Here is a 24,515-nt window from a genome sequence, read left to right as displayed (position 1 = left end):
CACGGGCGGGCGCAGCGCGGAGCCGGCGCGGTCCCGATGCCGAGCGCCGCCGGTCGGCCCCGCCATGGGCGGCTGCGTGGGGCGGCAGCGCCGGGAGCGGCCCGCCGCCGGCGGCAACACCCGCAAGCGAGCAGGTGAGCGGGGGGTCATCCCGGCTGGGCAACCCCGCGATCGGGGGCACTGGGGCGGGGGCGTCCCGTGTCCCCCTGGGGGTAGCGCGGGAGGAACGTGGGCACCGGAGGAGCATACTCCGCCACGGGACAACTTCCCCCCTCCCACAGCCTCAGGAACCGCTCTGTGCTCTCGGGGTTACCAGACCCCGGGGATGCCGGTTCGGTGCGCGGCCTCGGAAGCGGACGGGAACCGCGGCTCCCGTCCCGGCGCCCCGGAGCCTTCGCGGGGTCAGGGCTGGGGTGCGCAACGTGTCCAGCCGAGCCCTGCCGGTTCCCGGCTTCTCCCGGGTCCTGCTGTCCTAGGAGGACTGCAGGGTGGCGGATGCCCCCGGTATGGGCTCGGCAACGTCCCCCGGCGCGTCCTGCGAACGGCATAGTCCTGCCTGCTCGGGGTCGGTGCTACCCCGTACACCTGGCTGCTGCCGGCGGCCGCGACCCTATCCCCGCTGACCCGGGGCTTCGGGAGGTGCGGGTAGAGCAGGGAGCGGCTACGCCGGTCCGGAGGGCAGCGGCGGCGCAGCGGGGCTGGTGCAGCCCCGCGGCCCCCGGAGTGACCGGTAGCCGGACACCCGGGTGCCATGAGGCGCTTCCCCGCGATGCCATACCGGAGGGTCCCGGAGGCCGCGGGGATGGGTACGGCGGACTTTCGGCGGAGAAGCCGTGGGCTGGTAGGATGAATCACGCCTTTCCCTTGCCGCCTCCCCGGCCGGTGCCGTCGCAGCCGGTAATTACCGTGTTTATGGCAGAGCGGTAGTGGGCGGCGGGAGAGGAGGGGCAGGAAGCGTGTGCCCGGGACGGGACGCCCCAGCCCTCGCCTGCAGCTGGGATGAGGGAGGGAAGGGCGTTTTCCGTGGGACGGTGCCCGCCGCTCCGGCAGCACGTGCAGGGTGCCGTAGCTGCTGGGCCAGGCCGTGCCCGTGCCTGTGCCGTGGGCAGCCGCCCCCACCGCGCGGGGCTCCAGGTGTGCCCGCCTGTCCCAGGGATGCTCTGATGCTATGGATTAGGGTGATAACCGCCCCACCCCGACACACTTTGCCCCCCAGGAGTGCCTTTTTGCGGGTATCAGTGAGGCCTGGGGTCCCTGGGTGACTGTTCCCTCGGCTTGGCAGGATGTGGGGTCATTGCCTTGTAGCTCAGGCTGCTGTGATGGGGGGAGGGGAGTAAGATCCCAACATCTGGATCTGTGTGATTCCCTCCCATGCCAGGCAATAGCTGGCTGCAAAGCCTGTGTCTCCATCCCCACTTGCTCTTCTGGGATGGGTCATGGTCTCTTCCTGGTATACTGCTGGCAGTTGCTGCTGCTGCTTTCTTGCAGTATGTCCCTTCTGGGAGAGCAGGGTTGTCCCCTGTGCCAGGTGCTCTGTTTGGTTCCTGCCTTTGCTTGCTTGGTGCCACCAGCCCATGGAGGCTGCTCAGCTCCCAGGTGGAGAATGAAGCAAGGCTGCAGCTGCCCTCAACAGCAGTATGGGAATACTGCCCTGGGCCAGCAGGTCCCCGTACATGATGACCTATTGTCAGTAGGGAGGGGAGGCTCTGCCTGCCCACCTCTGTTGCCACAGGGGCCCTGCTAACAGCCTACCTGCCTGGCCAGCTTCTGCCCTGGCTGGGGCTTGTTGTGACGCCCTGTTGCGGGGTCCTGCAAGGGCTCCTGGCAGCAGGTGACAGCATTGTCCCTGGGTTGGCCAGCTTACCACAGCCGGAGCTGGGGATGCCCGTGGCACACAGCATCCCAGCCCTGCCTGGCTCAGGAGTGGACCAGCCAGCACTGCTGGAAGCAGTAGTGTGTGCCATCTGGCTGACATCTTCTCTGGGGCCTCCAGGACCTGTCACCTGGGGCTGCCTAAGGCTCCTGCGGGCAGGGAGCAAACCCAGGGCAGGGAAGCCTTCGGGTCACATCCTCCTGCCGGGGGTCCCTCACCAGGGCACCTTGGGGGGCTGAGCCACAGGCAAGGTGCTGCAGGCACAGGGCAGGAGGTAGCAGGCTGCCAGCCAGATCCTGTTGGCTTGAGTCCGGGCACAGCGAGCGGATGGACCTGTCTGGTGGTGCTGCTGTGGAGAGTTGCACAAGGGGCCAGGAATAGAGCAGCAGGAGGTGATTAGAAGGTGCAGGCCTGGCTGGGCGGTAGCAATAAATAGACGAGGCATAAGCCCCTGTCTACCTGGGCAAGGCTGCTGGGCATGCCTGTACACATGAGCCAGCCACAGCCTGTCCCTGCTTCCTGCCACAGCCGACCCCCACAGCTCTAATCCTGCTGCCTCTCCTGGGCCAGCCTCTTCCCTTTGCTGCAAGCAGAGCTGGGGCAATGCTGCTGGCTGGGAGTGCTGGCCAGGAGTTCTGGCTGTGAGGACATGTGCCCCAGCCTGGTGGCCACAGCAGTGTAGGGACATGAACCCAGACATGTCCTTCAGGCTGGCTGTGGACACTTCTCCACTGCCCTCCTGGGACAGGTGTTGCCTCTGACCTTGTTGTGTCCTGTGGTGCTGCAAATCCCTCTGGCCCAGCACCGTGACTGCTGAATCGGCAGCACTGGCTGCAGCCAGCTGCCCTTGCTCCTCCAGGGATGTGGGCAGGATGCTGCCTGCCAGGGATGCTCAGTGCCCAGCCCTGGGGTAGCTTGCCCCCTGGGGACCCCTGAGGTGGGTGCTTGCTGGAAAGCCAAGGCAATGCTGGCTCCAGTGGTCTTGGGTAGGGTGAGGCAAGGCTGGTATCATTGAGAAGGTCATGTAGTGCCTTGTGTCACCACACACTTGCTCAGGAGCAGCTGCCTGGGGACCTTGGCTGGCAGTGGTGGCTGTCTCTGGTGGCTGAGGTGTGTGGCATCACCTTGCCTGGCAGGTCACTGTGTGGGCACAGGCATCTTCCTGCCCAGCTGGAGCCTCACTTTCCCCTCATCCTGTCCCCACAGAAGGAGTGCTGCCTGGCCAGCTCAGGGAGAGGGGTGACAGGAAGGAGCTGTTGTTATCATTCCTTGTCCCCAGCTCAGCTGGGAGTGACAACAGCTCCTTCCTGCCCCACATGTCCGGCCTGGCTGTGGGGCCGATGGAACAGGGCTGTGCCCACAGGGCCTCAGCCCAGTGTAGTGAGGGCATGGTGATCCAGGACTGGCATTGGGGTGGCTCAGATCCCTGGGCAATGCTGAAGGTCCATGGGGATGTGGTTAGGGGCTGTTTTTGTGGAGAGCCAGCTCAGTTCAGCCCATTGCTGGGCAGCTGCAGTCTGGCAGCAATGCCCCCTGTCCCCCTGATGCCCGGGACGCTGTGTGCCTGCTGTCCTGCCTGCAGCTGGTCCCTGTCATCCTGGGGTGGGCAGAGGGGATGGTGAAGTCCTGACCCCCCTTTGCTGCAGCTCAGCTTTTGTAATCCCCTTCTCGTTCTGACTCACCAGCTTATTTCCTGGCTAATTCTCCAAGCTATAAATACTGCTCTGCCTCAAAGGGCCCCGAGGCCCTATGGCCACCCTACAGGGCAGCGACTGGTCCCCCAAATAAGGAAACAAGAGCCCTTGTCACCTCTGAGGGCAAAGGGTGGGGGAACAGCTGCTGAGGGACCAGTGGGATCTTGGGCTGGGCTAGCTTTAGCCCAGTTACCCCTTACATTGGGGGCTGTTCTTCACTGGACAGGGTGGTCCCTCAGACCCCTGCTGCCGTGCAGGAGGTCCCCAGGAAGAACCTGTGGGTATGGGAAGTGGGAGGCTCAGGACCTGTGGGGAAACCCTGTCCTATGGCTGAATATCCCCCCTCTGCAGGCCGCAATGAGCCCCTGAAGAAGGAGTGTCCCAAGTGGAAGAGTGACTACCCCATGACAGACGGGCAGCTGCGCAGCAAGCGGGACGAGTTTTGGGACACGGCACCCGCCTTTGAAGGCCGCAAGGAGATCTGGGATGCTCTGAAGGCAGCTGCCTATGCTGTAGAAGCCAATGACCACAGCCTGGCCCAGGCCATCCTTGATGGAGCCAGCATTACCCTGCCCCACGGTGAGGGTCAGCACTGGGGGTTTGGGTGGGGTGTGTGCTGACTGCCCCATATCTGGGCACATGGGGGTCCCAAGCTGGAGTAGAGAGGGGCTCCCACCTGCCATCCAGAGCTCTGCCCAGCCGAGGGGAGTAAGGCAGGCTGTGCCACACTGCTTGGGGTGGCCCTGTCCCCATTTGGGTGGTTCATGGGGATCCCCACCCTTAGCATTTTATCCTGCTGTCCCCAGGGTCCCTGACGGAGTGTTATGATGAGCTGGGCAACCGGTACCAGCTGCCAGTCTACTGCCTTGCACCCCCCGTCAACCTGATCCTGGAGCGGAGCGAGGAGGAGGCGGTGGAACCGGCTGAACCTCTGCCCAATGCCCGGCGGGAGTTCACCCTCAAGGTGCGCCTCTCCACCGGCAAGGACCTGCGGCTCAGCGCCAGTATGAGTGACACCATTGGGCAGCTGAAAAAGCAGCTGCAGGCACAGGAGGGCATTGACCTGGCCTGGCAGCGGTGGTTCTTCTCAGGCAAGCTGCTCACTGATCGCACACGACTGCAGGAGACCAAGATCCAGAAGGATTTTGTTGTGCAAGTGATTGTCAACCAGCCCCTTCCACCCAGGAACTGAGCTACCCCCTACTGGTTGAGGGGAGAGGGCAGGGGGCTGGGGGACAGTGGAGCCTCTGGGGATTCCCTGTGCTGTGTTCCAGCCCATCTGGAGCTGCTCCTGCTCCCCCCGAGGCTGCCCTCCACACAGGTGACCCCTCAGAAGGTCTGCATGGGGCTGTGCCACCACGGTGGCTCCCCTTGGTTGGGGACACGGGCAGGCGCCGTGTTTGCTGAAGGAGGTTCGAGACCAAATGTCTCTGGGGCTGGGGCTCCTCTGCCAGGCTGTGCCGGCAGGGAGAGGCTGTGACCCACTGGGCTCTGGATTCCCCCTGGCCAGGAGACCCGTGGGGTGCTGGGCTGGGTGGAGATGTCTCCCCTCTGTACATAGTCTGTATTTATCAATAAAGCCTTTTCATCCTTCCTCTGGCCTTGGGACAGGCTGGAGGGGGCTGTAACTCATAGCCTCGGGAGGTCCCTGTGCCTGTCCTGTATCAGCTCCCATGTCAGAATGGGCACAGGGAGGTCAAGGGGTAGCCTGGATGTCCCAGTTCTGCTCCCTAGTGCCACTCTGACCCTGTCCTGCCAGCCTGCCAGGACCCTTCCCCAGCACTGTCCCGTTGTCATTCCAGCTGCTTCTCCGCCACCTCCATTTCCTGGTGCTTCCCCTCTGGAGGTTTAAGCTTGTGTTTGCCCTTGAGCTAGGTGGGACAGTCCATGGAGGGGAACAGTCCCAAGATGACCTTCATGGCCACCATGGCCTGCCCTGGTGAAAATAGTATCTCTCTGCTGTGGGAGGCTGTCACACCCATGGGGCAGGGCACCCAGGGATGGCCCTGGGAAGTGCCCAGGAGGGTAACAGTGACGTGTAGCTGTCTGTCCCTCCCCCAGGTCCTGTGCATGGATGGTGCCCAGCGCATTAACTGTCCCAGCACAAGGCAGTGTTGGCCTCATCTTACAAGGGGGGAGTGCTCAGGAGGGTTGAACAATGCTGCTGCTGCTGGGAATAGCTGCCGGCTCTGCCTGCTGGCCCCATGTCAGGCCAGTCTCCTGCTGCCAGGCTGCCATGTGCTGTGGGGGAGGCCAGGCAGCCTCAGGGACCCTGGCAGGGCTGCTCGGAATGTTCCACACCTGAGGTCATCCTCTAAAGCAGCACAGAGGGGCCATGACTCCTGGCATCCCATGCTGCCTGCTGCTGGCTGAGAGGCTTAAGGGGACCCCTTGCCTCCCTTTGGGGTGGGCAGGCTACCCCCCCAGATCCCTGCCCTGTCCAAGGTGTCAGGAAGCCCCGGGCAATGTTGGTGGCTGCTGCAGCATCTGATTGCACAGAGATGGGGTGATGGAAGCCATGGGAGCATCTTGCTTGCCCAGGGTGAGTGACGCAGGCATAGATGCCATGCCTATGGGGTGACCCTGGATCTGCTGAGCCTCTTTTGACTGGCTGTCACAGGTTCTGCACACCGCAGCTCCCCATAACAAGCACAGGTGTCCTGGTCAACCCAGTGTGTGTGTGGGGGGGGTCTCTTTAAGAGAGTGTGGGGCTGGAGAGGTGAGTCAGGGCCACCAGAAAGCAGGAGGGTGAGCTCATGGCAAAGCTGCCCCAGTCATGTGGAGCAGCCACAGCTGTTGGTGCCCTTGGGCTGTGGGACAGCGGGGCCAGCAGCATAAAGCCCCACGGCCAGCGAAGCCGCCGGCAGCACCAGGAACCAGGACTAGGAACTCCCTGCCCGTGGTAACAAGAAGAAGAGGACACATCCTGCACAGGACTGTGCACTGTGGGCAGACATGGAACTGGATGTGGAACGGGCCAAGGAGCTCATCGAGCAGAAGCTGGCAGAGGAGGAGAAGGAGGAGGTGGGTCCATAGGACAGGGAAACCTTTCTGGGCTGTAGTAGAAACCCCCATTGTACTCTGTCCATCCTTAGGGATGTGAAGAGGCTGGCACCGACCTTGCCATCCTGGGGGATATATGAAAGTGTCCAAGGGCTCTCAGGGGGATCATGTTCCCAGCCCAGCAGCTCTAGCCCAAGGGGCAGAACTGAGCAGCCAGGAGGTGCCCAGCTTACCAAGCAGGGTGGGCAGGCAAGCGCAAGCCCAAGGGCTGCCAAGCATCCCGCAGACCTCAGCAGCAAGTGGAGCCATGCCCAGAGCCACCTTCCCCAGCAGGATGAGGATGGAGGGAGTGGGGCTGCTCTGTGCCCAGACAAGACCATGCAGCAGCTGCTGTGCCTGTGCAGAAACTCAAAGGGGATGGTGCACGGGAGCCACCGGCTGTGGAGCGGATGAACACACCTGAGCTGGAGGAGGAGAAACGCTGTGGCCCCAGGAACTGGGGCCTTGAGGCCATCAAGGTGAATGGGTTGGGGTGCAGGGTGCCCAGGGGTGGCTGGTGACAGACAAGTCAAATGGGGCACTGTGTGTGCTCACCAGGGCCAGGAGAAGGTGCGGAGGAGTTCAGTGGACCTAAGGCGGGAGATCATCGACGTGGGCAGCATCCAACGACTCATTGAGCTCCGCAAGCAGCGCCGGCAGCGCCGGGCAGAGCGGGCGGCCACCCCCGAGCCCACTCCACCACCTGAGCCCCTGGAGATTGTACGTCAGGGGGTCCCAAGATGCGGGAGGGGGGCTGCTGGCATAGTTGCTGGACCACCCACAGACCAGCACCCTGGTCATCCTGCCACTCAGAAACCTCCCTGGGGAAGCAGGGCAGGGGCCCCCCATATTGTCCTCTCTCCTGCACCCCTGTGCTGCCCCAGCTCTGAGCCTGTCCCATTGCCAGGACGGTCCTGTGGAGCCAGAGACCTTCCTGCGAGCTGCTGTCCAGGGCAAGATGCACATCATCGAGAAGTTTCTGGGAGATGGTGGCTCCCCTGACACATGTGATGAGGTAGCATCCCTGGCAGCCACTGGTTGCCCCCCACATTGTGTCATGCCACCAAGTCCTGCAGCTGTGCCCACCATGCCTGTGGGTGAGGGCTGGGAGGCTTGGCACAGGGCTGGGGGTACAACCAGACTGTGCAGGGGAGGATGCATCCATCCACCAATGTGCCACCCTGTCTCCCAGTTCCACCGCACAGCCCTGCACCGCTCCTCGCTGGAGGGACACATGGAAATCCTGCAGAAGCTTCTGGACAGTGGGGCCACTGTTGACTTCAGGGACCGGGTGAGGCTGAATCCTGCTTCCAGCTGCACGCTGGTCTGAGCATCTGGGTGTATTGCAACCAGAACTACAGCAGCACTGGGGACCCTGCAGTGGGGCAGTGCTGTCCCCATCACAGAGGTGGCTGCAGGCAGGGCTCTGCCAGCTCACCTCAAGCACAGGGACCTTCTGGGGCAGGGGACAGACACAGGGTAGGGGTGTCCCCCACCATGACACAACGCTGTATGTCCAGCTGGATTGCACTGCCGTGCACTGGGCCTGCCGGGGTGGGCACCTGGATGCTGTTAAACTGCTGCAGGACCGTGGGGCAGACCTCAACGTGAAGGACAAGGTGAGCAGGGCAGAGCAGGTCACAAGGTTGTGCCAGAAGCAGGGGCATACCCTGGAGTATGAAAGCTGACCCTCTGTTGGGTTAGCAGGTGTGGGTCCTGATCCCCCCTGATGTCCATCTCATCCCCCCTCAAGCTGCTCAGCACACCCCTTCATGTGGCCACCCGAACTGGACACCCTGACATTGTGGAACATCTCATCCACTGCGGGGTGGATATCAATGCCCCAGACAGGGTGAGTGCTGCAGCCATGAAGGCATCACTGGTGGGCAACACTGATCCCCCTCCCTTTGCTGACCTCTACAAGGGCTTCCAGCACCTACAGTAGGGCACATCTGGACACACACAATCCTGCCCCAGGGTGGTTACAGCCACAGCCAGGTCTGGGACAGGAACAGTCCCCCTTATCCATGTGGAGGTTGGTGTGCTGGGGGCTGGAGAGCAGTGCTGGAGACAGGCAGTGTCCTTGTCCCTGGACTACAATCTCCAGTGAAGCTGTGTCTCCCACAGGAAGGCGACACAGCGCTGCATGATGCCACACGGCTCAGTCGCTACAAGATCATCAAAACGCTGATCCTGCACGGGGCTGACATGATGGCCAGGAATGAGGTGAGTGTGTGGGGCCAGCACCGAGGCCATTTGCTGCCCCATCATGTTGCATCATCCTGTGCCCAGCCTCTCTCTGCCCACTCTTGCAGGCTGGCAAGACCCCAACAGACCTGGTGCAGCAGTGGCAGGTGGACACACGCCAGGCGCTGGAGACCAAGGAGCAGCCACAGGGGGAGATGGAGGTCCCTGCATGATGGCACCAGGCAGGGCCAGAGACTGGGCTCAGCTCCAAGGAGCAGGATCCAGACAAGACTTGTCTGTGTCAATAAAAGTCGGCAAAGAGCAGCATTTGGTTGCAGGTGGCTTTGAGGTTGGGGAGCCTGCACTGGGGCTGATGGGCCTGGGAAAGCTGGGTTATCCTGGGACAGGGTTATCTGGCAGCATGGTGAGCCCTGCCCCCTATCACGAGGACTCAAGTACTGGTGACACCAAGTGGTTCAAGGACAGGACTCCTCACTGCAGGACATCCTGATTGCTCACAGTCCTTCAAAGTCCCACCTGGGCAAGCTCTGTGAGGAAAAATACACGGACAGCTCAGCCTGAGTCTATGTTGTGCTGGACTCAGCACAACAGCTGGAGGCTGGGGCTGTGCCAGAGAGCAGCAGCTGTACCCATGCTGGACAGCCACTCTGTGGGGTTGGATGGCTTCTTGTCTTTCTGTCTTTCCTGCTGCAGCCATGGCTGGGGAACATGTGGTTCCTTTGCACACATGCTGAGTGCAGTGCTCACTACTCCCTATATGGAAATGCTCACACTCACCCGTTTACAGGAGACCCTACACTGACAGCCAGATCAGGTGATCCCTGACCAAAGCCCTGGGACTGCTTGCAATGCCTGGTCCCGCCCTGGTCTTTCAGCCCAGCCCTGGACGAGGCAGAGGGATGGCTGCCAGGGTTGGCAAGCAGAAGGGAAAGCATGGCCGTGGTGACCAAAGCTCACCTGGAGGGGCGCTGAGCTCCTTGCAGCCAGCTCCTGGAGGGGGAAGAACATCCTGAGCTCATCTGGTACCACCCTCCCATGTCATCTGCCCAGCAGGGTTGCGGGTCCCTCACATGCCCGGTCAAACATTAACAGGCCCTCGGCGAGGCAAGCAGCACAGCCAGCAGCAGCAGCCAGCCACCATGGCATTCAGCACCCGCCTCGCCTCCTCCCTCCGGCCTGTCCTGGCAGCTCTGCACTGGGCAGCCCCCAGGCAGTGCCGGGGGCTCAGCACCCCCCAGGGATCAGAGCCCTCACTCAATCTTGGGGGTATCTTCCCACCCCTCGCCACCCCTTTCTCACCCACGCAGGAAGTGGACTATGCCCAGCTGGAGGGGAACCTGCGCCGCTATGCCAGCATCCCTTTCCGAGGTAAGCGCTGCCCACTGTCCTCCATGCAGGCTCCAGTCGGATCCCTGCCTGCCACAGAGGCTGTGTGGCAGCATGCAGGCAGCCTGCCAGCTTCCCAAGGGTGCTCAGCCTCCAGCTGGACTTTGCTCTGGGGCTGGCAACCCCTCGGGTCACCCACCTGGGGCCCTTTGCATGGCACGTGCCCAGGCACATGAGTGTGTCCCTGCACACCCCCACCACATGCCAGCACATGCTTGCACACACACTCCACACATGTGCAGGCTTGCACGCTTGTTCCACACATAGCTACAGGCTTGAACCTATGCACTGCACTAGGAGTACATAGCACCCTCTCAAAAATTCATGGGATATGTATCTGTCCATTGCCAAGGATGGGTAGATGACAGTAGACCAGCTGCAGAGGAGGCTGTGGCCTCACAAGGATGCTCCCCAGAGTCTCCTCTCTTCTGACCAGGAGGCTGGGACTGCAAGGACGCAGGCAGGAGAGGGCATGCTGCAGAGCTTTGCCTGGGTGTCAGCAGCAGAGAAGGGAGTGAGAGTAATGGGGATACATGACAGTACTGGCACCCTTTTCATGTGCCTGAGCCCTGCCCTCCCCACATTTGTGTTCCAGGGCTGGTGGCGCTGGGCTCCAACGGGGAGTATCCGTACCTGGCATCCCGTGAGAGGGTGGAGGTGGTGAGCTGTGTGCGCCGGGCTCTGCCCAGGGACCGCTTGCTGCTGGCTGGCTCGGGCTGCGAATGTGAGTGCCTGTGTGGGGGGCAGTGCAGGGGCCATGTGTCCCCCCCTGGGGCACCCCTCACCCCTTTGCCTCCTCCCTAGCCACCCAGGCCACCATTGAGCTGACAGTCAGCATGGCAGAGGCGGGGGCCGATGTGGCGCTGGTTGTGACACCCTGCTATTACCGGGGAGCCATGACCACTGCTGCCCTGGTCCATCACTACACAGAGGTGAGCCATGTCCAGTGCCTGCCAGCAACTCCAAGTGGGGCAGCAGGATACCCACCTCCAATGTATCCCCAGCCCATCCCAGCTACTGATATCTGCCTGGCTGCTTGCAGGTTGGTGATGCATCCCCCATCCCTGTGGTGCTGTACAGTGTCCCTGCCAACACCGGCCTGGACCTGCCCATGGAGGCTGTCATCACCTTGGCTCAGCACCCAAATATCATTGGGATCAAGGACAGCGGTGGGGACGTGAGTGGGGCAGGACTTTCCCAGGGCTGCTTACCACCAAACCTGCACCTAAGCTGGGAATGGGGACCTGGGACTTGCAGCCCTTCCCTGGACCCCAGGGCTGCCAGCAGGCACCCTGCAGCACGGGGGACTGGGTGATGCCTGCCCCAGGGCATAGCAAGTCTCTCCCCAGATCACCCGCATGGGGCTGATGGTCCACAAGACAAGGCAGGAGGATTTCCAGGTGCTGGCAGGATCAGCCAGCTTTCTGCTGGCAAGCTATGCCGTGGGTAAGTGCAGCTGCCCATCCTTGGCTGGGGGCACTGGCAGGGGGAGGCAGGTGAGAGGACGGGAGGTGCTAGGTAGGCACAGCATGCTGATCTGGCTGCCAATGTGTCCTGGTGTCTCCAGGTGCCTCTGGGGGTGTGTGTGCCCTCGCCAATGTTCTGGGTGACCCACTGTGTCAGCTGGACCACCTGTGCCGCAAGGGCCAGTGGCAGGAGGCCCGTGACCTGCAGCACCGCCTCATTGAGCCCAACACGGCGGTGAGCAGGCAGAACCCCTGGGGTGCTGAGGGGAGGGGGTGCCAGGCATGACAGAGGCAAAGAACGGAAGTCCCTGGGGCTGCAGTGGGTGGAGGGACGGTTCAGGGGGACAGCACCTTGGCCAGAGAGTTGAGACGGGCTGGAGGTGAGAAGGCGGGAAGTGTCAGCCCTGTCATATTAAGAAACATCCTGTCCACTGGCACCGGGCACTGCATGACCCTCCGTGAGAGGCTTGCTGGCTATTTATAGGCAGTAGTGTTTGTGGGGGAAGAGCTGCTCCTTCCTGGGCCCCTCATCCTACTATGGAGTGGCCTTTCCCTGCTGCAGAGCCCAATGTGCCACAGAGCTCCTGCGTAGAGTGCTGTGTGAGTGTGCTCTGCACCCCCACCCCACAGTGAGCACTTCTTGGGGTGCTGCAGCCACCTCACACTCTGCCAGCCTGGCAGCCCCACATGGGGAGGCCAGGAGTGATGGCAAGCAAAGGAGAAGAGGCTGCCCAGCAGAGCCTAGAGACCATGCTGGCTCATGGGAGGCAGAAAGCCTCCATGCCCTCCCTCCCACAGGTCACCCGCCGGTTTGGGATCCCTGGGCTGAAGAAGGCCATGGAGTGGTTTGGCTACTACGGAGGTCCCTGCCGTGCACCCTTGGCCCCTCTGAGTCCTGCCCAGGTTGAAGAGCTGAGGAGCACCTTCAGTGCCAATGGCTGGTTGTGAGGTGCTCTCCATCTGCCCCTTCCCACACCAGGAAGGTACAGGAGTCAGGGACCCTGGGAACTGGGGACATTCTGGGTACACTGGGAGGTGGCCAGGAGAGGGCCACCCATGTTACTCTTTCCTGTTGGACAGGGCTGCACTGGGAAGAGTGGGTAAAGGAGGGCAACCCCAGGCTAGCCTGCATCCCTGCCAGCCCCCAGGGTCCTGTTGTCTGCCTGGGAAGGGGTGGATCCTGGTGCCATGAATAAACCTGCCATCTCCTCTCTGTCTGCAGTCCTGTCTGTGCAAGGCCCCCATGCCATCCCTGCTCCCAGCAAAAAAGACATGGCACAGGTGTTTGGCAACATGGTTTACTCAGCTGAGGCCCGTGCAGGCAGCAGCACAAGGCAGGGTCACAGAAAGGCACGGGACCCCGTGTAGGCAGAGACTGGCAGGATGGGCACGGCCCCTGCAGCCCTGCACTGGGCAGTGAGGGCTGCTGGGACCCCTGTGCACCGGGGGTGAAGGTGAGCATGCAGTGGGGAGATGAAGGACGCATGTAGGGGGCAAAATGGGGAACTGCGTGCCCCCTGCCTGCCCCTTTGCCATACCTCTATCCCCTCTCACCCTGCCCAGGCCTCCTACTCCAGCCCTGGCACCCCCAGGCAGCCCTGCTCATGTACCTCATTCTCGGTTCCAGCTGACCCTTCTCCTTGCTCACCATTGCTTACCATCCTTCACCAGCATGCAGCAGACATGTGCCAGGCTGAGCATTCCCCACTCCTTCTTGGTGGGAATGCTGCTGCTGCTGTCCCAAAGGCAGTGAGTGGATGGGTGGATTGGCACAGGGATGAGGGGAACACAGCCCACAGGCTGGCCCTGAGAGCAGGCTGGGGTCTTTGGGGACACTATGTCACCATACCCTGGGCATGCAGGGGGATGGCCAGTTACCCAGAGCTGAGGGTGCAGGCCACGGTATGCCCGGGGTGCCCACCCTGCCTCCAGACCAGGGCAGCAAAGTGAGCCAGGAGCTACCCCTCTGGGGGCATGCGGTTCAGTCAGCAGCTTCCAGCCAAGGCACCCTGGCAGTGGGGACAGGGACCAGCCTCTACCCACCTGCTCCATCCTTTGCAGCTGGCTAGCAGCCGTAGTGGTCTACAGTCTTCCTGGGGGAAAGAGGGGCCAAGCCCCTGTCACCCTGTCCTTCTGCTGCTCCAGCAGGTGCCAGGGCTACAGCCAGAAAGAGAAGGCACCTCGGCTGCCCCAGGGCACTTGGGTGGAGAGTGAAGGGCCCCACCCCCTCCAGCGGCAGGGGTTCGGCAGGAGGAGGCTTGGAGGGGTCGAAGGGCAAGGAGGCACCCAGCAGTGCCACATCCCTTCTCCAGGACCAGCAGGGCCAGCCAGTGCCCAAGTAGGGGGGGTCCCTGCTCTGGTGGGAGGGGATGTGGGGCACCATCACACTGTCAGGCTGTGGGCAGACTTGGAAGCACCCTGGGCCCTCTGGATGATGGCCGTGCACTTCTCCCGCCGCAGCAGCTTGTTGTTCTCAAAGAAGCCTTCGTTGCGGGGCACACCGTGGGAGCCATCAGGGAAGGTCAGGAGACCTGGGGAGGGGAGGGAAGGGCTGGGACTGAAGAGGAAGGGAGCCGCACCCACTGGGGATGGGGCCAGGAAAGGAAGGACAAAGCGGGAGATGCTGGAAGGGGCCGTGCAGATGCCAACACTCACCGAAGCCGTACACGCGCCCGCCTTTGAACTCGCCCTCAAAGGTCATGTTGTCACAGCGGGTGAAGACTCCAACGCCATTGAACTTGCCCTGCACAAACTCCCCCTCATACCTGTGTGGGAGGATCTCCTGAGGTGGCAGCTCCCCACGGCAAGTGGGAATGCCCAGGGAGGTGTAGGCAGGAGTGCCCACCTGGAGCCATCAGAGAAGGTGAGCACGCCGCAGCCGTGGAAGAGCCCGTTCTCAAAGTGCCCCACGTAAGCAGTGCCATCAGCAAATGTCAGCTGTCCGATGCCGTGCCTGCGACCTAGGTGAGAGCAGAAATGGGCAGCACTGGACAGAGATGAGACCTGTCCCAGTGTGGAGCTGGGGCAGAGATATGGGGTTTGCTTGTGCCCCAGCACAGGTGGCACCGTTCCCTCAGGCCACATCTCACCTTCTTTCCACTCGCCGCGGTACTCCTCCCCACTGGAGTAGGTGAAGGAGCCTTTGGTGAGGGTCATGGCAACAGCCTCTGGCACAGCAGGACAAGAGCTGGCAGGGAGAGGCACAGAGAGCTGCTGGGCAGGGAGAGCAGCTCGGCTTGCCCAGAGCCCTTGCATCCTCTCAGCTTGCAGAGCTGAGTCTGTGTGTCTTGGGGACAGCTCTGCTAGGGCACAGCACAGATGAGGAGGTGACCCCAGGAGCACAGCTGTCCTGCCCAGACTCTGAAACCCCAGCCGCCTGGTTCGGGTTGCTGCCCGCCCCACTGCAGGGCTCAGGGAGATGTGAGCCCATGGGGGTCACAGCCCTGTGAAATGTGAGTGAGTGGCAGGAAGAGGACAGTGACAGGAACTGGCTGCCGTTGTCATGGCACCCCAGCAGACCCCCAGAGGTCTTGCTCCGTGCAGGCTCAGGCCAGGGGCCACTCTCAGCTTTGCTGGGGCAGTCCCAGGCAGAAGTAAGTGTTTTGGAGAGGAGATGCTTGCTAGATTGTGTTCAGTGGCAGTTCTTCAGGAGAGGGAACAGAGAGCTTGTGGGGTTTCCAGATTCAGCGTCAAGAATGGGCAGACCCAGCTCACCCCCAGGGATGAGAGAACACTCCTCCTAAGAGGGACAGCAGAGATAGTATCCTGAGGCTTGAGGGCTTTGCTCGGCTACTGAGGGTTTGCAAACTTGACTGCCAACAGCAAGCAGCTCCAGAAGCCCTACACACCTCACTGAGCCCTGCCACGTAGCACAGCTCTCCCCAGCACACAGGGAAGGCACCAGAATGGAAACAGCCCCGCAGGTGGGCTGGGCGCTGCCTTTCCAGCAGCTGCCGGTGCAGCTCAGGCAGTGCCAGCGACGGGAAGGGGCTCCCAGCATCTAAGCAGGGTCTGTCTGCTTACGGCCGGCTGCGCATCACCCCAGAGGTGGCTTCTGAACCACACGAACCAGCAGGACGCGGCTCTCAGGAGCACAACGGAGCTTCCCCGGGCTTTGTGTCCAGAGAAATGGCCCCAGCCAAGGCGAACAGCGACTGAACAGTGCTCTCTACTGATGGGAGGGACCGGGAGCGCATCGCCGGCTCCCACCCTGCAGCCTGCCCGGCCATGCCAGGCGGAGGAGACGGTGCTACCGCGGACCGTGAACTCGGCCAGCACGGCCTGTGACACTTAACCCGAAGGACGGCACTCCACGAGCACTCCAGCCTGCCCAGTGCCCGCTGCCACCACCCCGAGCCCGCACGTACCGCGCCCGCCGCAAGCAGGGGCAGCGCGCCCAGCACAGCCCGAGTCGCACAGTGGCCGAGGGGAGCATGACCGCATTGAACCACACATCCCTGGGCAAAGGCACGGACATCCTGCCCGTGCCACGCACCCATGGGAGATACGCGTACACCCCACCTGGGCAGTGTGTCCGGGGGCGTGACCGCGCCCGCGGGTGATGCACCCACACCCCGATGTACCCATATCCCGTCGTGTCTCTGTCATGCACCCACATCCCGATGTGTCCGTGCACACACACCCCGCCGTGTCCATGCACCCACGGCTGATGCACCCACACCCCGGTGTGTTCATGCACCCACGGCTGAAACAAGCACGCCCCACCACCGGGACACGCGTGGCGATGTTCACGGGCCCGGTGCGTGCCCAGGAGCGGGACAGGCGGGGCGGGCGGGGCGGGAGGCGCAGGGACGCGCGACCCGCGCTCACCTGGCTCCGCGCTGTCCGCCTACACCGCTCCCCACCAAGTCCCGCCGAGGGGCGGTGGCCGCCACCGCCCCTGCCAGTACCCCGCCCCGCCGGGCGGTGCCACGGCGCCAGCGTCCATCCCCACTCGCCGTTGGCTGTTTCCACGGCAACCGCTAGCAACGCGACTGTTCATTGGCCGGCTGCGCAACACGCCCTCGCCGGCCGCCATCTCTGTGTGGGGCAAGGCGCTCGCCGCCGCGGGCGTGGCTGCGGAGGGGCAGGGCCCTCGCCCTGCCGCCATCTTTGCAAAGGGCAGCAATGGGCACGGCCGCTCCACAGCGTCCATCTTTGTGTGGGGTACTGCCGCCAGCCGCCACGGCGGGTGTGTGCATGGGGCGAACACACCCCGGCCTCCCCGAACGAACGCTGCGAGGCGCGAGAGATTCCGAACTAGACTCAGCGGTATCATGGCCGCTACTGCCCACGCTGTTCCGGCCGCGGCTGGGCGTGGCGCGACGGGGGGCGGAGCAGCCCCTGGGGTGTGGCGGGGGGCGGAGCAGCCCCTGGGGTGCCGTGACGCGAACGGAAGCGGAAGCGGCAGCAGTGGCACGGCGGGGCCGGGCGGGCGGCGCGATGGACGAGACGAGCCCGCTGGTGTCTCCGGAGAGGGCGCAGGGCCCCGACTACGGGCTGCCGGGGGGTGCCGTGCGCGCCCTCCCGCCCGCCGCGCCCCCGCCGCCCTCCCCTCCCGGCTCCCCTGGTGGCCGCGACCGCGAGCGGCAGCCGCTGCTGGAGCGCGGGGCGCGGGGCCCGGCAGCGGCGCAGGCCCAGGCGCAGGCCCAGGCGGCGGCGGCGGCAGCAGCGGCAGCGGCGGCGGCCGCGCAGCGGGAACGCAACGACTTCCCCGAAGATCCCGAGTTTGCCGACGTGGTGCGGCGGGCTGAGCTGGCTAGCGAGCGCGGCATCTTCCCCGAGCGCATCTCGCAGGGCTCCAGCGGCAGCTACTTCGTGAAGGACCCGCAGGGGGTGAGCTGAGCCTAGCCCCGCGTGGCCGACCCAGGCGTGGAGCCACCCCCGTAGCTCCGGAGGCCTGTGGGATGAGCGGCGCTGGCCGGGAGTGACCGGGCGCGGAGGGCTGGTAGGAGCGGCTGGAGCGGCTCTGAGCCTCCCCGGGGAGAAGTACAGTGGCACCAGCAGCGAGAGTGCGGGGCAGCAGTGTCCAAGTGCTGATTCAACCTCTTCTGGGCTTTGTGCCCAAAGAGGAAGGGTCACCCCCTCCCGCAGGCCCGTGCATCAGCATCTGAACACAGTGTCTCCAGCCCCAGGGCTGTGACTCTATGGGCTGGGCTGGTTTTGGCCTGTTTTTTTGCACTGAGTGAGATGTCTTCTCTGTAGCTGTGTGGTTGGTGTAATGGAGACAAAATCCTTGTAGCTGGTCCCCTATAGACCTAGTCAGCTGTGTGGCAGCTGTCTTTGTGCCTCTGATAGGATGAGTGTGCAGCACAGTCTGGCTTGTCTTGTGACCTGCTCCTCCTTGCACAATTACTTGAGCTGTTGCTGTTTCCTGTGACTCCCTTGCCACGTGTGTGTTGGGATGCTTCCAGGGAAGCAGGAGTGGAGTGAGCTCTGTGGTCTTTGGTGTGTCCTAGTTTTCCCTCTCTGGGTGAAAGCTGGCTCCTGGAAGCTGTGCCAGGCAGTTCCCAGCTCAGCTGATGGCGTGTGGGGAAATACACACTTGTGCCACAGCCTGGTCCTGCCTATTGCCCAATATGAGACCTGGAGTGGGCAGCCAGATGAGCTGCCTGGGGATTGCAGGTTGGAGGCTGCCTGGCTGTAGGAGACCCAAGCTCAAGGACAGCTGCTGGAGCATGAGCATGAGGACCCAAAGTCTGCATATGGCTGGCATTGTCAGCTGGCAGGTCCCTCAGATTATCCTGCTGTTGGCAAACATGGTATGTGACTGGTTGCTGCCCAGAGTTACCAGAAACATCCCACTGTTGTCACAGGAGTGCAGCACATAGATATTGTGGGCAGCAGGAGGAAGATTTTGGGGTGGGGGGGGGAATTTTTCACTTTGATTTTTTTCCCCTGAGGCTACCTGGGCCTGAGCTGTTCCAGTTGGGCTGTGCTGCCCAGCCCTGGTGGTTATGATCACCCCACTGCTGGCTGCTCCTCTGTGCCGGCCAGGCTCTCTCTGCCTTGCTGCTGGCACCAGGCAGACCTGTTTTCCCTGTCAGTGCTGCTCTCAGCACAGGTCTGGAAGGTGATGCTGTGCTACCAGGCCTCTGGTTTCTGCTTCCATGCTGTCCCTGCCTGGCTGGGCCTTGCTCTGCTGGACTGGTTCCACGGAGCACAGGGCTTGGTGCTGCCGGAGCTCCTGACAGGCCTCTTTGCAGGGTTATAGCCAAAGATGGGTTTACAGTCGTGTGACAGCCGTGTGGGGCTGATGGGGGTGGGATTACCTTCCTGCCTGCCGAGGGGAAGTGGCTCCACCATGTGATTTGGACACGGCTCAAGTGATCCTGTTTCCTCAAACCTTTTCTTTCTGTCTTCCTGGTGGACAAAACATTGGTTCTGCTTGCTCTGGCCTGGCTTTTGGCCCCTGACAGACTGAGATTGAATTGAAGTTCCCTGCTGAAGCACTGGGACTCATATTCTACTTCCACATTCTGGCAGGAGCTCAGCTTGGGGAGGTGATGCCCACTGGGGCCAGGGCTAGCAGTAGCCAGGAAGAAAAGGCCTGGTTGCATGTGCTGCTGAGTCACCCCAGAGCAGGGTCTGCCAGCCCCCTGGGGATGGCTGACTTGTGGGGACAGGTGGCCATGCTCCCAGCTCTTCTCTCATCTGTGTGCCATGGCAGTGCTGGCTCAGTGGTCGTGCAGTGCCCTGCACAAGGCTTCTGTGCCCTCTGCGGCACTGGGGTACCTATGCTGCTGTCCCCACTGTTGGGTTGGTGTATGCAAGGCTGGATTGAAGGGCTGGGACTGCTGCTGCTACCAGCTGGTGGCCAGTTTGGAGCTGCCGTCTCATCCACAGTGTACCCAGAGATCTAGCCCTTCTGCTGGACCTCCCAGCATAGGGCCCTGGCTCCTCAGGTGTCCTGCAGGTGCTTGGCTGTTTTCCTCTGTTCAGTTTGGGATCACCTTTGTTCAATGGAATTTTGAGCCTGTGTGGACATAATGATCAATGATGAGCAGTAGCTCTCCCCAGCCATCCAAAGGTCGCTGGAATGAGACTGATGTGTTTACCAGGAGACTGCATCATCACTGGTGTTTTTTGGGACACATGTTGGGTATAAAGGTCTCTGTGCAGCACCCTGCTCTTGTGGGATGGGGTACTGGATGGAGAGGGGTTCTTCCTAGCTCTGCCCACCTCCCTCCCAGGAGCTGAGGGGTTTTGCCTGGTCCTGGGAGGCTGGTTGTTATCCTAATGAAGGGCAGTTCTGGACCTGTTCCTAAGTGTCCCCTCTGTGGGTTGGGGAAGGTGTCCCAGCTCTGCCAACTTCCTGGACTCAGCTCTCTTCTCTCCCATGCACAGAAAATCATTGGTGTCTTTAAGCCCAAGAATGAGGAGCCATATGGGCATCTGAACCCCAAGTGGACCAAGTGGCTGCAGAAGCTGTGCTGCCCATGCTGCTTTGGGAGAGACTGCCTTGTCCTGAACCAGGGCTACCTGTCAGAGGCGGGTGCCAGCCTGGTGGACCAGAAACTGGAACTCAACATTGTTCCCCGCACAAAGGTGAGGGACAGCTGCTGGAGTCTTGTTCTGGGGAGGCTTTTGTGTGCTTCCACACAGTCCTGCTTGCACCTTATCTTGTTGCACTACTGACCTAGGAGACTGAGCTCTAGACTAGGACTGTTCCTGCTCAAACCGTGAGGATCTTTGTGCTGGGCAGAGCTGTGGGAAATGCTGTGTCTTGGTTTTATTGGGCAGTTCTGTGACTTGCCAGAGGCCCCTGCTGACTGTACTCATATCCCTCCAGGTGGTGTATCTGGCCAGTGAGACCTTTAACTACAGTGCCATTGACAGGGTGAAATCCCGAGGAAAGAGGCTGGCCCTGGAGAAAGTGCCCAAAGTTGGCCAGCGCTTCAACCGCATTGGTCTGCCACCCAAGGTAGGGCTGCAAGCCTCCATGCCTGCCTGTTGGCACCTCCCTGGCCTCTTGCGGACTTCTGTAATGCAGTCTGTCCTTGCTTCAGGTGGGCTCCTTCCAGCTTTTTGTGGAAGGCTACAAGGATGCAGACTACTGGCTGCGGCGGTTTGAAGCTGAGCCGCTCCCAGAGAACACTAATCGGCAGCTGCTGCTGCAGTTTGAGCGGCTGGTGGTGCTGGATTACATCATCAGGAACACAGGTAGGGCCACCTGCCTGGCATTGGATGCTGCCTGCTCCTTTGTGTCCTACCATGCTGGAGGGAGGGGAGGAAGATAGGGTCTTGGTGGCTTTTCCCTGCACCCGGAACTCATCCCCTCAGCTGCTGCCAAGGTGACATCTGCCTCTAGGCAGAATGCAGCTGCTGGACTGCTCACTACCTGAGGATCCAGGAACATCCAGAAATCCAGCACCCAACTGTGCCCCTGTATCCCATTTCACACCGTGTTCCTGAGTTTCTGCCAGACTGGAAGGGATTGAGGTTGCACTCTGGGCTTGCAAATTGACCTTTCTCTTGGGAGCTGGTGATATGTGGACCTCTAGGGCTGTCTGTGAGGGACTTGACTTGGCTTCCCATGCCTGCAGCAAGTTTAAGGGCTCTGGGAGTTTGTGCATAAGATGTGTCTGTCTCACTTCTGGGTGAGAGGAAGAATGGTCTTCTGCCCAGCGTGGTGCAGCCCTGGTGTTGACGCAGCTGGTTTTATCTCCCTGCAGATCGGGGCAATGACAACTGGCTCATCAAATATGACTGTCCCCTGGACAGCACGGGCACGCGGGTGAGTGGCTGCTCCTGGGCAGGGGCAACATGGGGAGTCTGCTCCTGGAAGTTGCCCACTTGGCAGGCAGGACAGGAATTTCCCATCTGGCTTGGGTTTCCAAGTCAGAAAAGGCCTGATCTTGTCTCCTGGGCTTTTTGTTTCCATTTGCATTGGTGGTTATGGCCTAGTGGGACTTTGTGAGGATGCACCTGAACTCTGTGGGGGAAATGCTGGGGAAAACTAATGGACCTGGACTTACTGGACCTTGGAGTGAGGCCTGGAGGAGAAACAGCTTTGTCCCCCTTCCCACCTAAAGCAGACTGTTTCCCTGTGGTTAAAGAGCTGTGCTACGGGCAAGAGGCTGCTGTGCCTTTGTGGTAGCCAGGACAGAGATCCTGACAGTGGATCTGTAGGGAGTAGGAGAAGGACTGTTCCTGCTGGGAGGACCTCCTTGTGACATGCTTCACTTCCTTCCAGGACACCGACTGGGTGGTGGTGAAGGAGCCCATCATCAAGCTGGCTGCTATAGACAATGGTTTGGCCTTTCCCTTGAAACACCCGGACTCCTGGAGAGCATGTGAGTCCCTCAGGCTATGCCAAGGCACCATGGCAAGCCATACAACTCCATGCCTGGGCATCCTCCTCAAGGACTATAGAGAAGAGGGCTAGGGGTTGTGCCTCTGGAGCTTCTGGATTCATGGGCAGCCCCTCAGCAGAGACTGTAGAAGGCAGATGCTAGATCTTGTGTTCCAGATGCAGGGAATCTAGCACCCAGGGGCATGTGGCACCATGCGTTGCTTTTCCCAATTCTAATGCCTCCTGCTTCCTTCCACAGATCCGTTCTACTGGGCATGGCTGCCCCAGGCCAAAATCCCCTTTTCACAGGAGATCAAGGACCTGATTCTTCCCAAGATCTCAGACCCCAACTTTGTCAAGGACCTGGAGGAAGATCTGTATGAGCTCTTCAAGGTGAGCTGGAGGAGTGGGTAAAGATGGAGGATTGGGTGAAGATGAAGGAGGAAAAACAGAAGTGGTGTTGGGGATCTCCCTGTCAAGGTTGCAGGGACAGAAAGGTGGTCAAACTCCTGACAGTGTTTCTGGGCTGAGGCACAGCAGGGTTATCCTTCTGCCAAGAGCTGAAAATTCATTGTGGGAGAAAGAAACTCAAGGGGGAGGAGCTTATTTGGGGAATAAGCATCTTGTTCACATCATGAAACAGTGGGTGGATCACATTGTGTTCTTCGCTCTCCCTCTTGCAGAAAGACCCTGGCTTTGACAGGGGACAGTTTCACAAGCAGATTGCTGTCATGAGAGGCCAGGTAAGCTGTGCATAGGGAAAACAGATGGGTGAGGTAGGAAGCCTTGTCCTGCCTTTGTGGCAGGAAGAGTGCTGGAGTACTCTCTGCTGCTCTGGCAGGGCAACTCAGGCATTGCTTTGTTGTGCCATACAGATCCTGAACCTGACTCAGGCGTTGAAAGATGGGAAGAGTCCACTGCACCTGGTTCAGATGCCACCTGTGATTGTTGAAACAGCGCGTTCCCACCAGCGCTCTGCCAGTGAGTCCTACACACAGAGCTTCCAGAGCCGGAAGCCTTTCTTCTCATGGTGGTAGCTGTGAGAGCCCTGGGCAGGGCTTGGCCACCTTGGACTAGCACTGCAAGAAGAGTTGGGCCACTGCTGGTTCCTGTGGCTGGGACTCGACCTTCAGGGTAGAGCGAGCAGATGCGGCTGGAGGAACCTGCAGCTGAACTGGAGGAGCCAGGCAGATTGGGCATGGTCCCTCCCTAGCTCCATTGGAGCTTGGTGCCCTGCCAGAGGGAGGTGTGTGAATCTGCCAGGAACTGTGGCATGGCCGGGACCCTGCCCCTGCCTCTGTTCCTGGGCCTGCATGTGGTTCTGAGCACCCCTGCTTGGCGCTGGGATGAACAGGTTACCTAAGCCAGGATCCGTCCAGCCCTTTACACCAGCCACTGGCCCTTTTTTTTCCCCACCATGCCAGCTGCTTGGCTGGGAAGGCCTTTAGCAGGTGATACCCCCTCCGTTTCCCTGAGGGTGTGCTGTACTCTTCCACTGTCCCTCCGGTGCCCCAACCCCGTGCACGCTGCTTTCCTCAGGGGGAGTTCCTGCTGCCCACTGGTGTAGCGGGGACCATAATGAACGGCTGTTCTCTGGCTAGAGGCTCGAGGAGGGGACATAAGAGGGACTACACATGAGACTGGCTTGGGTGCAGTTAGACACTAAGGGGGAAAAGGTGCTGGCTTGTCCCTGTGAAGAGCAGGCGGCTTTGCAGAGCTCTCCCTTGCGAGCTCTCCCCTTCTGCCCCAGTCCATTTCTCCTGCCTGGTCTCCATGGCTGCTCTCGCTTGACTTTTTCCCCTCTCCCAGCAAGCTCCCTGGCTGCTGTGCAGCCAGCATGGTGCCAGCCTTGTCTGTGCCTAGGAACCCTCTGAAGGGCAAGGGCTGCCAGGGAAGGGCTGGAGGGCCTCTTCTGCCACGTGGGTGGGAGCACTGGGGGACCAGCATGGACTCCTGGCTGCCCTGGAGCCGACAATCTCACAGGCCTGCTGTGGGTGGGGGAGGCAGTGAGCCCCTCTCTCACCAGCAGCTGCTGTATAAAACAGCACCAGGGCTGCTGCCTGCACCTGCTTGCCTTGAGCTGTGACTTCTCAGGCTGCTGGGGAAAGTCAGTGTTGGGTCTTTCTGTCCTGTTACCCTGTCTTTGGAGAGTGAGCAGGATGAAGGCAGGTGAACCCGGGAAGGCAGAGCAGCTGCTTTGTCTCCTGCAGTGGGGATGGGGCTCAGCACTAGCTGTGTAAGCACAGAGGGGGCAGCAGTGGAGATCCTAACTCCCCAGCCAGGCCCAGCTGCATTTGACTGACCCAAAATGTATTGTTCTAATGCACTGTAGAAATGTATGTAATGTATTTAAACCATGCAACCGTCTGAATAACAGAGCTGCCATTCAGCTGGCTACATCTGTGCCTCTGCAGCATCCTAGAGCAGGCTGGGGCTCCTTGGCCCATGGCTGGTATCCATATGTACCTGCACAGGGACACACTAGTCTCCTGCAACTGCTGGAGCTGCTGCAGGACAGACTCCCTTTCCTGTCTGCTCATGCTGAGCATTGA

The 24,515-nt window shown here is 61.2% G+C and overlaps 5 protein-coding genes across 7 annotated transcripts; 4 read left to right on the top strand and 1 right to left on the bottom strand.

Moving 5' to 3' along the window:
- Nucleotides 1–21: 21 nt before the first annotated feature.
- Nucleotides 22–5,199, top strand: UBTD1 (ubiquitin domain containing 1). The gene is made up of 3 exons (XM_015632725.3): nucleotides 22–134; nucleotides 3,919–4,146; nucleotides 4,374–5,199. The coding sequence occupies exons 1-3, from the start codon at nucleotides 65–67 to the stop codon at nucleotides 4,757–4,759; spliced, it is 684 nt and encodes a 227-aa protein (XP_015488211.1). The 5' UTR covers nucleotides 22–64; the 3' UTR covers nucleotides 4,760–5,199.
- Nucleotides 5,200–5,328: 129 nt separating this feature from the next.
- ANKRD2 (ankyrin repeat domain 2) lies at nucleotides 5,329–9,123 on the top strand. The gene is given in 10 exon segments (XM_015632717.2): nucleotides 5,329–6,458; nucleotides 6,460–6,591; nucleotides 6,975–7,088; nucleotides 7,168–7,329; nucleotides 7,517–7,624; nucleotides 7,802–7,900; nucleotides 8,130–8,228; nucleotides 8,363–8,461; nucleotides 8,737–8,835; nucleotides 8,925–9,123. Coding segments are annotated over 10 exon segments (1,152 nt in total). The 5' UTR covers nucleotides 5,329–6,323; the 3' UTR covers nucleotides 9,030–9,123.
- Nucleotides 9,124–9,172: 49 nt separating this feature from the next.
- HOGA1 (4-hydroxy-2-oxoglutarate aldolase 1) lies at nucleotides 9,173–12,882 on the top strand. Of its 2 annotated transcripts, XM_015632720.3 has the most exons (8): nucleotides 9,173–10,185; nucleotides 10,799–10,927; nucleotides 11,008–11,135; nucleotides 11,246–11,380; nucleotides 11,553–11,649; nucleotides 11,771–11,904; nucleotides 12,468–12,652; nucleotides 12,750–12,882. In XM_015632720.3, the coding sequence occupies exons 1-7, from the start codon at nucleotides 9,888–9,890 to the stop codon at nucleotides 12,615–12,617; spliced, it is 1,071 nt and encodes a 356-aa protein (XP_015488206.2). In that variant the 5' UTR covers nucleotides 9,173–9,887; the 3' UTR covers nucleotides 12,618–12,652; nucleotides 12,750–12,882. The 2 variants fall into 2 exon arrangements, with proteins under 2 accessions (XP_015488206.2, XP_015488205.2); XM_015632719.3 differs by having other exon boundaries at nucleotides 9,174–10,185; nucleotides 12,468–12,882.
- A 71-nt stretch (nucleotides 12,883–12,953) lies between these two features.
- Nucleotides 12,954–16,602, bottom strand: MORN4 (MORN repeat containing 4). Of its 2 annotated transcripts, XM_015632731.2 has the most exons (5): nucleotides 16,500–16,602; nucleotides 14,759–14,856; nucleotides 14,515–14,629; nucleotides 14,325–14,434; nucleotides 12,954–14,200 (listed from the first exon to the last, which is right to left on the bottom strand). In XM_015632731.2, exons 2-5 carry the CDS (start codon nucleotides 14,823–14,825, stop codon nucleotides 14,052–14,054), a joined length of 441 nt encoding a protein of 146 aa, XP_015488217.1. In that variant the 5' UTR covers nucleotides 14,826–14,856; nucleotides 16,500–16,602; the 3' UTR covers nucleotides 12,954–14,051. The 2 variants fall into 2 exon arrangements, with proteins under 2 accessions (XP_015488217.1, XP_015488216.1); XM_015632730.3 differs by lacking the exon at nucleotides 16,500–16,602 and having other exon boundaries at nucleotides 14,759–16,467.
- A 463-nt stretch (nucleotides 16,603–17,065) lies between these two features.
- PI4K2A (phosphatidylinositol 4-kinase type 2 alpha) lies at nucleotides 17,066–24,362 on the top strand. The gene is made up of 9 exons (XM_015632707.3): nucleotides 17,066–17,504; nucleotides 20,016–20,216; nucleotides 20,461–20,592; nucleotides 20,678–20,831; nucleotides 21,344–21,405; nucleotides 21,865–21,964; nucleotides 22,223–22,356; nucleotides 22,647–22,706; nucleotides 22,839–24,362. The coding sequence occupies exons 1-9, from the start codon at nucleotides 17,112–17,114 to the stop codon at nucleotides 22,998–23,000; spliced, it is 1,398 nt and encodes a 465-aa protein (XP_015488193.1). The 5' UTR covers nucleotides 17,066–17,111; the 3' UTR covers nucleotides 23,001–24,362.
- The last annotated feature ends 153 nt before the right edge of the window (nucleotides 24,363–24,515 follow it).

Source organism: Parus major, chromosome 6, assembly GCF_001522545.3.
Source record: "Parus major isolate Abel chromosome 6, Parus_major1.1, whole genome shotgun sequence".
In the NCBI taxonomy this organism is placed as follows: Eukaryota; Metazoa; Chordata; class Aves; order Passeriformes; family Paridae; genus Parus; species Parus major.
Note: the sequence above shows the minus strand (reverse complement) of the source record. Positions and strands in the feature narration are given on the sequence as shown.